A 14,642-nucleotide genomic window follows, 5' to 3' on the forward strand; every position below is an offset into this window, starting at 1 on the left:
CGCGCCCCTCGAGTAATTACCTTCTCTAAAGCAGCGTGAAACCACCCTTTTATGTCACTTTAGCATCTCTGAGCCGGGATCTGCTGGCTCCGTACAAACACAGAGGGAGAAGCGGTGCTCAGGGCCCTTCCCGTCGGTGTGGGAGACCAGGAGGAGCCCAGGGAGCGATGGGATGGGGACGGGGGGAGTCTTGTTAGAGCCTGATTGACCCCGGCACCCTGCGGGGTGGCGGCCGAAGCTGCCAGGAGGGTGCTTTCGCGGGTGCTTTATGGGCTGCTCCTCCCAGGGCAGGGAAATACTTGGCAGTGGATAGTTCAATGGGGGTTGAAGGGCCCTCGCAGCGCGAGAAGACATTTGGTCGGGTCACCGAGAGCCAGCCAAGGTCCAACGTGAGCGCGTGGGGCAGAGAAAAGCACGGTTAGAGAGGGGCGAGCACTGCAGGGCTGTCGCCGAAGCTGAAGAGAGCTCAGGAGAAGGGCACGGCTTGAAAAATACGCTTTTGAGAAGTAAGAGGGAGATAGTTGGAGGAAGAGCCCGAGCGCCGGCGTGCGTTTCCTCAGGAGGATGCAGGAGGGGAAGGAAGCGGTCACTACCGACCAGTGATACTAAGGGACAGCTGGGAGAGGCCAAAGCCCGTTTGTTTTCGGAAGGGGAGAGCAAAGGAGAGCCAGGGTGGGAGAGGAGGGCCCCGAGATGAGTGCGGGGAAGCCCACAAGCCTTGCAGGAGGGGACGAGTCCACAGGGCAGCTGCTCATTTTTGGGCTGGTTTTATTTTTCTTCTCGCCTATAACGCAAGCAGGGACAGCTTGAATTGCGTGCTGAGCTTTGAAAAACGAGCGTTAACGGGATAGAAAGCTCCGCAGGAGTTTGGTGGGTTTTTTTTTTTCCCTTCCAGAGCCCTGCGAGGAGCGGGGCAGAAGTCGAACCACCCGGCGCGGCTGGCCGGGAGCCAGGTTAACTCACGCCGTGGTCTCACGCTGGGGGCCTCGTGCTCCTTTTAGGCAAATTCCTCTTTTTCTTTAGTTCTCCCGGCTGGTCTTTTTTTCTATTCAGTGCACGCCGGAGCCTCCGTGCGGCCTGTGTGTAGGGCTCCGGGTAATTTGCAGTAAATTAGCGACAAGGTTGTGATTGGGCTTTGTGCTGTGGCGTATTGTTAACGGACTTGGCTTTCTCTTCTAGGATGCCCAGGAGTTTTCAAAGCTGTTCATGTCACTGCTGGAAGATACTTTATCCAAACAAAAAAACCCAGATGTTCGAAACATAGTGCAAAAGCAGTTCTGTGGAGAGTACGCCTATGTCACGGTGTAAGTATTTGGTCTTCGGGAAGAACCTTTCTGTAAATATTTAAACATTTTAGAAGAAGTTGAGGGGGGAAGGATCCTCCTAACAGCCGGGGCAGGCAGGTAAGCTTCTGCCAAACCATTTTGTAAGAGGCTTTTAGGTTTCCTGATTCTGTGCACACAGTGTTGTTGCAGTTCTCCAGCTGCTTTTAATCCCTTAATGAAAATCTACCAACTAAACCTGCGAGTTAATGGAACGTAAAGTCCCGCAGCCAGAAAATGGAGTACTCGGGTGTCGTATTTTCATTCCTGCGTTCTCCGAGCTGTGGATTTCACCTCAAAAATGATATAAAATGGGGTATGCGAGTTGTAAACAGGTGCTCCTGGTTTTCCTGGTAGATGCTATTATCCTGTTTACACCTCCTTGCAGAGTTTTCGTGGTGTAGAGGTGTGAACCACATTAATTCTGACTTAAACAACTTTTTCTCCTGGTTTTATAGCTCAAGGAGTAGTTTATTAGTGGCTGGGGAGTGGAGACACATGAACCAGTGAACTGTCCTCATGTGGGTTTGTCTTTTTTTTTTTTTTTAATCCTAGTTGCAACCAGTGTGGCAGGGAGTCCAAACTCGTGTCTAAATTTTACGAGCTGGAGTTAAACATCCAAGGGCACAAGCAGTTGACAGACTGTGTAACGGAATTTCTTAAGGTACGAGCTCGTCGGGTTTTGAGTCCTGCTGTTCTTAGCAAGGTGTGTTAATTCCTTCCTTCAGTTAACAGCCTTTGAGGTCGGTATCGGAGCGAAGCGACTGAGTTGTCTCTGAGATACATCCAAAAGGAAATGTTTTTTTCTGCGGACCCAGAAAATGAGGATTGAGTCATACCAGCAAGGAGCGGCTCCGGACCAGAGCGTAGCACATGCGCGTGTTACGGCTTTAAAAAGCCATGTTACGGCTTTAAAGTCACATGTTTAGTTAAAATACTTTCCCAGCAAAGTTGGGAAAAAGTCCCCAAAGTCTGACAAAAAGTCCCTGCGTGCTTTGTCATGGATAGCACCGGGAGAATGGCTGCTTTTTGTGTTTTCTGTATCGGTGCTCATCTGCATAGCAACAGGAGACATTCCCCGCTCTAAAACGTGCTCTCAGAAATACTAGGGAGGGCCGGGAATAGCTGCGGGAATAGCTGCAAGCGCTCTTAATTCGACTTGAAAATTTGCCTAGATCTTAAGTTAAGATCTGGCACGTTAAAGGTTCGAGGTGTGGATTCAACTAAAAATATTTAGGACAGAACTAACCTGAAACGTGACTCTCTACCTGAGCTGTCTGGCTGTTGGGCAGCGGCTTCGCTGGCGCGCTCAGCAAACCGGTTGCTCTGCTTGCGGAAGGTCTGCTATGAAAAAAGACGGGTTTGTGTACGCGCATTAAAATCCTGAAGCGGTGAACTTCAAGTTTGTCTGCTCCTCCTTCAAATGAAACAGCCCAGTGACCTTGTTTAGGCAGTTGGAGTTCTCCTCTGGCTTAATCCTGCCGTTGGATCTACTTAGGCGTAGACAATGACTCTTACACGGTGATGTTTGTGTGGCTGAGCACAGGAAGATTGTAGTTTCCAGGCTAAAAAGTGGCTTTACATTAACTTGGTCCATGTGAGCTCGTAAAAGGGCGATTTAATTATTTTCTTTTTCCATAGCCCTCAGTATAAACCGAATCAGTCAAGCGGAGAGCAAACCTGACCGTCTCGTAAGCGACCTGAGAACAGGGCTTGATGCGGTCTAAAATTTTCCTTAAAGCGAGAGCAGCCTGCTATGGCCATGCTGAAAGCGCATTTATTAGCGTGCATTTTTAACCAAGAGATTATATTGGAAAGCAGCTGGGTAGAGACTTAAATGGTTAAAATAACTTCCGTGCTTCTCAGTCTCCAGCTGTTGAGTAGCTTGGACTGGTTGACTTTTCAGCGATAACCTGTTCTCAAGACCTTTCTTTCTGCCTCCCCTCCCCGCTCAGGAAGAAAAATTGGAAGGGGACAATCGTTATTTTTGCGAAACTTGTCAGAGCAAGCAGAACGCCACGAGGAAGATCAGGCTGCTCAGTCTTCCCTGCACGCTCAACCTGCAGCTGATGCGTTTCGTGTTTGACAGGTAAGCCTCTCGCTGGAGAGCATGCTGTAAAAGCGGGAGCGCCCCGGGTTGCGTGGAAGCTCTTTGGAAAGTCGTCTGCTCTGCCCTTTCCGCACTGATTTGAGAGATTGAGTGCGCGCGTGAACTTCTCCGGGGATGCTCGGTGGGTCTCGAGGAGAGTTATTTTGAGATGTGAACTGTTACTGCTGTCCCCTGAACCGAAGCTTTGCCTCCGCACAGACAAACTGGCCATAAGAAAAAGCTCAACACCTACATCGGCTTCTCCGAGCTGCTTGACATGGAGCCTTTTATGGAACAAAAAAGTGAGTTTCGTGCGCTGTGTTTTGTTAGCTTTACCCACCGCCCCTCGGCAGATAAGAGGCGATCTCTGAATCCCCTTTTTGATGGAAAATTATGTCAAGAGTTGTTTGAAGCCCGCGTTTCAAATAACTGCCTCGCTAAGTGGGTCGTGGAAGCCACTACCTACTTAACAAGGTCTTGGAGAGATGCGAGTTCAAGTCTCTTGTCTGCTGCCTTGCGAAAACATTTAAGTGCTGGGAAAGAAAAGATTTGTGCTGTTTCATCCAGAGTGCTACATAACTGCCGCTTTCCTTCCAGACGGCGTCTACGTATATGAACTTAGTGCTGTCCTCATACACCGCGGCGTGAGCGCGTACTCCGGGCACTACATCGCCCACGTGAAGGATCCGCAGACGGGCGAGTGGTACAAGTTTAACGACGAAGACATAGAAAAGATGGAGGGGAAGAAACTGCAGTTGGGGATTGAGGAAGATCTAGGTAAAACCTTTAAGTTGTGAGTGCCCTTTTAAAATAACTCTTTTCACCAAAAACACGGAGGCTGAATACGTGGAGGCCCTGTTACTCTTAAAACAAAAGTGCTCCTACGCGTGCTGTCACGTCTTGGGAGTAACGTGTGAAACGGCGGTTCTGTTAATTGCAGCCAGATTTTCTTCGTTTCAGCCCCGTGTGAGTGTTTACGCACACCTCATGATCAGTTCCCCTACTCTAGTATTTCTCTTGCCTGCCGCATGGCAGATAAGACACCGATAACTCGGGCAGCAGTTGTCTATCGGGATGAAACAGGCAAGTCGCCGCTTCCTTGGCCGGCCTGCAGAAGGAGGCTTAGGAACAGATAACGAGATCACTTTCAGTTTCCTTAACACGTTATGTTTATATTTCCACTGAGGTGTTTTACTTGGGGTCAGTAAAGAGTCTCCGTAAAAAATCTTGATCCAAATAATGGCTTGGAAGCCCAAACTGCCTTTTTGCTTTGCACTCTTTGCTTCTCCTTTGCGCTCTCCTGTTCTACCGTCGTCGGCTCGTCTCGTGCCGGTGTCCTGGTGCTGCCGCAGATAACCGTGTTCCCTGGACAGGGCAGGGTCTTGATTTCTTGGAGACCTTGGGCTGAGGCTGGGCCTGCGGGTTTCTCAGTCTGCAGTCGAGATATAGGAGCGGTTCAGCATTAAGTTGGCATTTTGAGTGCTCGGATTTGCAGTCGCTCAGTGTTCCTTAGCGCAGGATGCTTTGCGGTGTCGGGAAACGGGGAAGTTAATGCCAGGAATTTCACTTATAACGCGAGCAGTCCGTTCCCAGAAACAGCGGCCCACCAGGACGCTCGTGCTTTGCTGCACTTGAACTTTATGAAATGTTGCCTTTCTTTAAAGCATCCTTAAATAACAGCTTAATGAAAAGACGCCCTCAGACCTATTTGCTCCCTTAGTTTGTTGTAAAGCCACGTCAGCCTGAGCACGCCCTCGAGCGGGCATGGGGCATTAGCCTCCCTCTCCCATTTCCTTCCGTGCATGCATCTGCATGATGCCGCTTTATTTTCAGCTCTCTTGCTAGTAAACACCTTCTTGCATTTCATCACGACGTACATAAACGCTGGCTGCCGCCGGAGCACCTTTGTCATCCTGTTAATGTTTGACTACTGCTTGCTCGCAACCAAATTGTGGAGCTGGCTAGACATCTAGTGGTGTAAGACAGAAAAATAAGCCCCGAAAGGAAACAAGAGCTTCTCAGCCTTTCTTTTTAACCTCCCAAGTTACCCAGCGTAGCAGAATAAGATGCAAATAAACCACTGTGGCCTCGATCTTGTAAAGGTTTATGCTTAGCCACAAGTAAGTATTCTTGCTGAAATACGAGGCTGCTTGAAGAATGTAGGTAAAGCGTGTTTAGAAGCCTCTCTAGGCTGGGAGCCTTAATATTTTTATCAAGTGCTGATGTTGTTTGCCTACTCCGAGCAAAACTGAGACTCTTCTTTGTTACAAACGCATGCAACAGCAGGAGAAGGTCGGTAACGTAAAGCAGAGGTCTGCTGTGGGGAGAGTCCGGCGGCCTGGCCACGCAGATGGGAACAATTTAGAAAATATTTGGAGAAAATGCAAATAAAGAGCATCTAGGAATTCCTCTGGATGGTGTGGTGGGAGAGGCACGTGCGTTTTTCCAGAATTTGGGAAAGACAGACGCTTTTCTTAATATTTCAATGTTCCATTTAGAGTTTGACCTATGGAGGGTTGTTCCTTTTTTTTTTTTTTTTTTTTAAATAAAAAACCTGGTTGATTTTTTGAAGCTGCAGCTGTAGATAAGTGTTTTTTCCTTGCCTGGCAGTCTGTCTGGAAACGGCAACTCTTGCAACACGAGTTTACATCGCACCACCAGCTGCTCTGAAATGACCGTTTCCGTGGCTGCTGCTCGCTCCCTAAAAGCTTTGTTGCCCAACAGAAGGGTGCGTGTTTTTTCACATACGCAATCACCTGTAAATAAGATTTTCTCCCCTGAGGATTTGACTCCGTTCTTCGGTGTCAGGACACCAGAACAAGAGGCAGAGGGGAGAAAGGATGTTTTTGCAAGAGCTACTTTTGGCTCGGTGAGGTTTAATTGGGGAGAAAAGAAAGGCTCTTGCAGAGGGCGGTTCAGAGCAGGCTCCTAATTTTAGTCCCTTTGAATTACCCTGCCTCCAGAAATGCTGGAGGGATTTGGGTCTTGCTTTGGGATACAATTCTGGCTCGTGCCAAGCCCAGTGCTTGGCAAAAAGAGGCCCGGCAGAGCGCAGTGGGGAGAGGGAAGCCGGCTAGGTGGCAAACTTGTCCCGTTAACGGAGAATCGGTAAGCGAGCTTGTGTGTTTATTATGTTTTGCCTTCTGTACCACAGCGGAACCTTCCAAATCCCAGACTCGTAAACCTAAGTGTGGGAAAGGGACTCACTGCTCGCGCAACGCTTACATGCTGGTATACAGGCTGCAAACGCGTGAGAAATCTCTGACGGTCGAAGTACCAGGTAAGTGAGCTTTGACTCTCCTGGCCTCTTCATCTCGTCTTGTGATGCTCCAGGTCGGGCCAGGAGTCGGGGTTTTGCTCGAAGCCCCTTTTGTGACCGCTGTCCGTGAGCCCCCGAAGGTGCCGGATGGCAGCTCGGTGTCGTGACCGGTGAAACCCCTGGGCTTTCCTAGCACTTAAATAATACTAGCCTGATGATCCCACCCCTGTGCCCGCCCAGACCTCGCTATCTTAAACCAGCGAGACGAGATGGGAAGGGGTTAGGGGGAGATCATCCCGCTGGGAGCCCCGTGCGGCGGCGGCGGCGTTGGGATTCGCTCAGGTTCCTGAAGGCGAAGGAGAACAGCGTGGTTAAATGTCATTGGCAGTGCATGTACTGTGCTGGAGGTGAATAATCCTGACAGATGTCAGGTTTCTTCTGCGAGTGCTTAATCTTTGCCATATTGAGAATGAACGGCATGAAAATAAGAGGATGCAAGCCCTTAACAGGAGTTTTATATGAGCGCGTTCGTGTCTTGCTTTAGAATTACTGGGGGTGGCAGAAATCCCTGTAGGTTTGGCCTGTGGATTTAATGATGCTTCGCGTTTGCGCGCTACTCAATTAGAAATATTAATTAGGCCCCTGGTGCTGATGGGGAGGGAGGTGTGTTCCACCTTCTTCCCTCTTCTGCGAAGCGGGGACAGCAGAGGTGGCGTGTCCCCTTTGGACCTCTGCCGTTTGTTCGGAGGGGGTAAATCATACGGCTTTTTCCCCCCCCAGTAACGGCACCAAACCTTTTCCAGCCCCACCACCACCAAAACCCACCCTCCGAGCCATGCAGCTTTGGGAATTAGTCCTAATTCCTGCCTCGGATCTGCATTTTCAGTCTGTTTCCTGAGCTCTCTTGCGCTCCCTTTCCTCCTACCCCTCTGCCCAAAACAATAACTCGGCAAAAGCCTCTCCACCCAGCTCCAAATTCCTGCGCAGCCCCGCGGTTGCCTTTGTTTCACGTGGAAGCCTGCCAAGGAACAGGGAGCGAAGGGCAGCAGTCGAGCCGTGCGGTTGCGGGGAGGTTTCATGCAACTGTAAATTTGAGGCATTTTGCTTTGATGCTGTCAAAAGCGGCTTTTCCGGGACAGTGGAGAGACGTAACTTGGCTCTGACCTCAAGGGGGTCAAGCTGGTTGTTTTTTAATACCGTGTATTCTTCCGAGGTGGATATTGTGCTCTCTGGCCGCGCAAGCGTTAGCCTTTCTGGAAATATTTTAGCTCTTCAGAATAGTGCTAAATAGGAAAAGGCTTCAGATAAGCAGTGCTTTCCCCCTCCCTCACACCAGCCCTGCGAGGGAAGTGTTTTATCTTTTTTTTCCCCTGCTGAGGTTTGGGTTGTTCGGGTTTTTTCCATCCGCGACAGCAAAAATTCCCATTTCCCTCACCTTTCCGTCGACACCCGGATCTGCCCCGGCTTATCTCCCATCTCCTGAGGGCTTTTTGCCCTTGGGTTTGCAACATGCTCGACCTCTCTCGCTGAGATCACGCGTACCGGTGGGGCTGCACGTCGGGACAGGCTTCGGGTGTATCAGTAGGGCAAGAAGCTCTCGCTTCTGCCCTGGGAACGACGGGTCCTTGGCAGCACAGAGGAGCTGCTCTCGGTGGGAGGTAGAGAAATGGCTGGAGCGAGAGGAATAGCAGGGAGGGATTGAAGCAGGCAGCAAAGCGTCCTGCCGTGCTCCGGCTCTGCAGCCTCTCACCAAAACCCCGTTGCACTTCGCGCGACTGCCAGCGCTCGGCGTAGGCTTGTTAGCAAGCAAAGGATTTCTCTTAGCGCAGCAACCGAGCCCCGAGTAAATTATTTTCTTGGGCGCCGTTGTATTGCGCAGGATAGTTACATTTAATCATCTACAACCGTAAATATTGGAGAGAGCAACATCCACGTGCTTGGCTTTCGGGAAGGCCTCGTATGTCGGTAGCTGTGTGGGGGAATTTTTAGGCTTGCTTGCTATCCCCAGATAACCGATCGCAGGGATAATTAACATAATTGGCATTTTTCCTTGAAACGACTGCTTTTTCTTCTTTCCCAACAGCTTTTCTGCAGGAGCTGGTAGAGCGTGATAACTGCAAGTTTGAGGAGTGGTGCAACGAAATGGCCGAGATGCGCAAACAGAGCGTGGCCAGAGGCAAAATCAAACACGAAGAGGTGAAGGAGCTCTACAAAAGGTTACCCGCTGAAGCTGGTCTGTAAGATATTGTGGTAGTATTTTGTAGTAGACCGTTGTTAAGATTAGTAATGTTTTGTGACTAACCCACAACTTGCTTCTGTGGCCCGAGCGCTTTGCTGGAAGGCATTAGCTGCAGGCCGCTCGGAAGAGGAGAGCGATCGCTGTCTGTTGTTGCTGTGTGCGTGCTTAGGATTTGCTTTCCCTCCCTTGTTTTTCTGCCTTAACCTATTTTTCTCCTTTTTTTGCTCATTCTAATGGCCTCTGGCGTCGCTAATTCCCTCTTGCTCCTTCCCCATCAGTCAGTCTCCTGTGTGCTTCCATGCATCGTGACTGTTTTCTTCTGCCCGGTGAGCAGCTCATCTCGTTAGCGGTTAGTAGCATCGAGGCAGAATAACTGGCTGGTCCCAAATTGCCAGCTCACGTCAAGTTTGGGAGCTGTTGACCCGAATTAATCGGCAGGTAACAGGGTACGAGAATGCCTGGCCTCCAGCAGAAAACGATTTGATTGATCCCCGCCAGGGCTTCGAAAGCCCCACGTCTAAGCTTCGTAGTCTGTCCGATGAGTGACTGGGGTTAATCCTTTCCTACTACTCCTCGTGTCTCGTCGCCTTGGTGTGTCTGAGCACAAGGATTTTTATTCCCCCCCCTTGTTTTTCTCTCCCGTCTCCCTCAAAACAAGTGTAGGGGCACTTGCTCCGTCCATCCAGCGTGGGGAGTTTCTCTCCACTATGCTCAACTCCTAAAAACTCCAGGACATTTGTAATTAAAGACTTTAAAATGCGTTTAATTGTGTAGCCTGTTAGACAATTTGATTTTTAGCTTTTAATATTCATTGCTCAACGCTCAGAACCAGCAGTGAGGCTCGAGTAGCCGAACAGCAGACTCCTCAGCTCCCATAAATGTCTGCCTCTTCAATTTATGAACCTGGGTTTGCAGACAACGGGCGCTTAACTCACGAACAGGAGGATGTCGCAGCTCATCTTGCCGAGTCCTCGCAAGCCTGAGCGGTGTTAAAATGTCACCGTTAAATCAAAGTTGTGGTGGAGGTATGAATCTGCCGTGAGTCACCGTTAAAAAGGAGCAGCGAGCACAACGCCGGTGTGTTTTTTCTCTCCCCCTTAGCAGAAGCAGAATAGTTTGCTCTTGGCATTTCTAACACGACAGAGGGATGGATCTCAAAAAGATGTTTAGTACAAGTGCAGGTAAAGCTCCTCTGCCCCAATTTGAAGATGGCAGGACCTGAAGCACTGCCCTGAGGGCATCTGCTGCCGGGCACGTCCTGGGCACAGCAGCTTGCCAGCACAGCTGGAGGCAGCGTTACCCCGGAGCTGCTCTGGGTCCAGTCCTGCAGGAGCTCGGGGCTCTCTCTGCAGCTGTGCAGACACATTTTCTGCCAGCTTTGCGTAGCCTGCCCCAGAAAAACGTACTTTCCGGGGGGGAGGCAGCTTTCATCCCAAACTAGCAAACCATTTCTGACAGCGTTGCAATTCTCTGGAGGTCATGGCTGTGTATCTCTGATGGCATTGCGTAAGATGAAAATACTGCTGATTTATCCTGCAGAGGAAAGAGGGTTTGAAGCCCGGCTTCACAAAGATCCCGTGCAAGCTGGAAGAGAAAGTATTTTCCTGTAGCTTCTCTGTCGCTCCTGTGTATGAAACGTTAAGGATTTGTGTTCGTTTGATAAATGTAACTAACGGTTACGTTTCCCCTCGGTTTCAGAGCTGCCCTCCTCGCGTCAGCAGGATGGGTTTAATTTCCTCCTGATTTCCCAGTCATCTCGCAGAAGGGTTTCCACATCGATACTGGGTCTCGATACCGAGATACAGGGGTTTCACCCAAAGCTATTTCGCTGCTCCTGCAGATTCTGACCTGCTCCTGAACCTTGGCTTTGTGCGAGGTGTTTCTCCTTTAGCAAACAAGGGCAAGCCTGCTGCTCTGTTTCAAAACAAAATGACGCTTATGCTAAAAAATTTGAGCAAGTTTCTGTTTGCACTGTAGAGCTTAAAATGTGCGAGTGTTTCTCGCCCAGGGCTGTAAGAGCAGCCCAGAAGAACACTGAAATTTTGGGCGCTGAAGGGACGGGGCGAACTCTGACCTTGTCTCTTTGCTGTTGTTGCCTTTTATTTTTCAGTTTACCCCGATGAGCTCGCTGTGTTATAGAAAAAGCCTTTAACGTATGACCGTAACTTAAATATTATACCTGTCCCTCGATGGACGATAGGAAAACCTTCCCCTTTCCTCGACTACTCTCCAATAAGTCCCTAAAGGTTTAGCACTGTGAAAGCGCTCCCTTTCCTACTTGGAGTGCTCCGCTGTTTCATATTGATTGCTTGAATTCAAAATGACCGCTTGTCTTAATTTCACGTGGCTCCCGTCTCCTAAATCTGCGATACGGAGATGAGGATTGGACGAGGGAAGCTGTGTCAGATGTTTGAAAACTTGTACCGCAGAGATTTAATCCACAGCGATAGCCTGTTAATTTTTAAAAGTACAGTTGAATATCAGAGTAATTACAAAAATACCATCTGCTGTATTGTGTGTTAGCTGACACATACGGGCTTGTTTCTCTTCGTGTTTTTTTTCCCCTCCCAGGTTCCCCGTACGACTTCATCTCTCTCGAATGGCTGCAGAAATGGCTGGATGAGTCTACTCCTCCAAAACCTATAGATAACACAGCCTGCCTGTGCTCACACGGCAAACTGCATCCGGATAAAATATCCATTATGAAGAGGATATCGGAGTACGTGGCTGACTTCTTCTACAGGAGATACGGAGGAGGGCCCCGGCTGAACGGTAAGGTGTCGGGCTAGAAAACGCCCCCTCCAAGTCATGTTCTCACGTGCTGAACGTGTTTTAGAGCCTTGTTCTGGTCCCAGCCCCATTTTGAGCCATCCTTTATCATCATAACTTTATTTCTGCGCATAGCTTTTGTGCTGTGCTGTTATTTGCGGGTGATTTTTTTTAATATCGCTTAATTACATTAGCATTCAAACAAATACCGTTAGTCTGATTGCAGGGTCTGTTTCAGACCTGAGTTCATAGAATCATAGAATAGTTTGGGTCGGAAGGGACCTTTAAAGGTCACCTAGTCCAACCCCCCCATAATGAGCAGGGACATCTTCAACTGGATCAGGTCGCTCAGAGCCCCGTCCAACCTGACCTGGAATGTCTCCAGGGATGGGGCACCCACCACCTCTCTGGGCAACCTGGGCCAGTGTCTCACCACCCTCAGCGTAAAACATTTCTTCCTTATATCTAGTCTAAATCCACCCCCCTTTAGTTTAAAGCCATTGCCCCTTGTCCTGTCGCAACAGGCCCTGCTAAAAAGTCTGCCGCCATCTTTTTTATAAGCCCCCTTTAAGTACCGATAGGCTGCAATAAGGTCTCCCCGAAGCCGCCTCTTCTCCAGGCTGAACAACCCCAACTCTCTCAGCCTTTCTTCACAGGAGAGGTGTTGCATCCCCCTGATCATTTTTGTGACCCTCCTCTGGACCCGCTCCAACAGGTCCGTGTCTTTCTTACGCTGAGGACCCCAGAGCTGGACGCAGTGCTCCAGGGGGGGTCTCGGTGCTGCTCTGTCTGGGAAGAGCTGTGCGTGGAGGAATTTCTGAGAAAGCAAATGGTGCATTTAGGTTAGAAAACGTAATACTTGGATGGTTTTATGAAGGTGATTCTAGAAAATAACTAAACTTGCACATGCAACCCCCCAGACTCTTGAAAATGATTTTCCGTGCCTGCAGCACCTACAGATCCTGTGTAGGCAGCGTTTCGTGGAGCGTGCGGATCTGTGCTGCCTCTTGCCAGCAGCCCGTGCTCCGGAGCAGCACGGAATGTGTGCGGGCCAAGAGAATCATTTACTGTCTTTCACCTCTAGCCTCTCCTGAGCCGCCTCATCCGAAGGAAGCAGATACCTGTTAGCTTATGTGCTTGTGTTGCACACATCCGTCATGCATTTTGATTTTTTGGGGGTCAGCCCAGCCCCTACAGTCTTCGGGCATCCCTTAATCAAGCCCCAGGCTTAGTTTCTTTTATAAAGGAGCTCAATAACTCCCACTGAGACCAAATTAGCTCAGCTCCTGCTAGGAGCTTATAGGGAAGAAACGCAGCCAGCAGAAACTGCTGTGATGCAGGCAGCCTTTGTCAAACAAACAAACAAACAAAAAAACCCAGGCCAACGTTTATTAGTCAACTGGAAGATCGCCTGCAGGTTTTTTCGTTGAGTACAGCTGGGAGGGATGGATCGGATGCGCTGCGTTCTCCGACTTGCTTCCTTGGGTGCGACCCTCTTGCTCCCAGGTGAAGATACATGCCCGGCCGTAGGGTCCCCGCTCCTGTTGGTCCAGCGTAGCTTTGCAGACGGGGGTTTTTTTCCTGGGTTTAGCTTGCAAAGTGCCGTGATACGGGGTTTTTTTTTTCTTGCATATGCCTAAACTGTCGTGCCTTTTGACTCCCGTGTCTGTATTGGCGTGACCTGGCTCGCAGCTGTAATTGCAAGCTGTTGATATCGGCAGCGGAGAGCTGTGAAGCTAGCGGAACAGATCACACCTCATCTGGAGCGTTTTACGCTTATTGAAGCTTCAAATGTGGCCTGATCTGGCAGTAACCCCAAGGATCTCCTCATTCACCTGTGAAATCTGCGGTCGTGAGGCAGGATAGTTGGCACATACCTGTCTGAGTGCGATCAAACCAGCGAGCAGCTCGGCCACCTGCGCAATAAATTGTGTTTCTTCTTCCCCCCAGTCAAAGCACTTTGCAAGGACTGCGTGGTAGAAAGGTGTCGAATCCTGCGACTGAAAAACCAGTTAAACGAAGACTACAAAACCGTTACGAACCTGCTGAAGATAACAGTCAAGGGGTACGTAAGTCCCGACGCTTTCAAACGTTGTCAGAGATTTTTTAGAAGCGCTTAAATAGCTTTTTCCTAAAGATTTTACTGTTTGGGCTCTGAAGGAGAACGGAGTTGTGATTTGCGTTGCCAGCGCTGTTCTCTCTCCCTGCAGGAACGACGGGTTTTGGGTTGGAAAGGCGTCCTTGCGGAGCTGGCGTCAGTTGGCTCTGGAGCAATTAAATGAGCAAGACGAAGACGCAGAGCACAGTAATGGAAAAATGAATGGGAATGCACAAAACAAAGGTAGTTCTGCTGCTATAGAGACCCACCAGCTCTGACTGATACCTCCTAACAAAAGACACATCATGTGTTCCTGTAGCTGTTTTGCTTCCCTTGTATGAGTAGGGAAGGAAGGATAATAAATCAAAGAAAAAGCTCCTTCATTTAAGGAGCTTTTTATTTGATAAGCTTCAAAACTGCTGGGTGATCTTCGTACCCAGAGAAGAAGGTGAGGTAATAACGTAGTTTTACAAAGCTGTGTAAAATTACCGCCCCAGACACGTGATCTTTCCATCCGCTTTCATCTGAATGAGAGAGCACACGGGAGGAAGAAACATGAAAATTACCTTGGGGAAGGGATGAAGATGTTTATTGCGAAGGTCTGTGGATGAAACAGCGCAGCTGGTAAAGCAGCTCTGGCAAAACGCAGCCCAGGGAAAGAAAAGATCATGAATTAGACTCTCTTCTGTGCCCGTATCATGAGTCTGTGAGAATAGATGGGGTTTTTTTATTTGCCTTCTGCTCTTTAAACCTTTGGAAACTGGATGTTTTGTCGAGCTTTTGGTTTTGGAACTGAGGGCAAGAAGCTCGTTTGAATGAAAGTGGAGATGATCAGCTAATGGCGTTGATCTTGGGCTTGCTGAAGG

At 49.3% G+C, this 14,642-nt stretch overlaps 1 protein-coding gene across 1 annotated transcript in view; it reads left to right on the top strand.

The window, feature by feature from the left end:
• The window catches only part of USP48 (ubiquitin specific peptidase 48), a 30,525-nt gene that overhangs the window by 2,562 nt on the left and 13,321 nt on the right, over window positions 1-14,642 (top strand). Inside the window, exons 5-14 of the mRNA XM_076356344.1 lie at window positions 1,180-1,304; window positions 1,878-1,986; window positions 3,278-3,411; window positions 3,631-3,713; window positions 4,009-4,188; window positions 6,566-6,691; window positions 8,754-8,903; window positions 11,481-11,681; window positions 13,629-13,743; window positions 13,889-14,019. Coding sequence (XP_076212459.1) covers window positions 1,180-1,304; window positions 1,878-1,986; window positions 3,278-3,411; window positions 3,631-3,713; window positions 4,009-4,188; window positions 6,566-6,691; window positions 8,754-8,903; window positions 11,481-11,681; window positions 13,629-13,743; window positions 13,889-14,019 — 1,354 coding nt within the window. The remainder of the gene's footprint in view (window positions 1-1,179; window positions 1,305-1,877; window positions 1,987-3,277; window positions 3,412-3,630; window positions 3,714-4,008; window positions 4,189-6,565; window positions 6,692-8,753; window positions 8,904-11,480; window positions 11,682-13,628; window positions 13,744-13,888; window positions 14,020-14,642) is intronic.

The sequence above is a fragment of the Aptenodytes patagonicus genome, chromosome 19, assembly GCF_965638725.1.
Source record: "Aptenodytes patagonicus chromosome 19, bAptPat1.pri.cur, whole genome shotgun sequence".
Classification (NCBI taxonomy): Eukaryota; Metazoa; Chordata; class Aves; order Sphenisciformes; family Spheniscidae; genus Aptenodytes; species Aptenodytes patagonicus.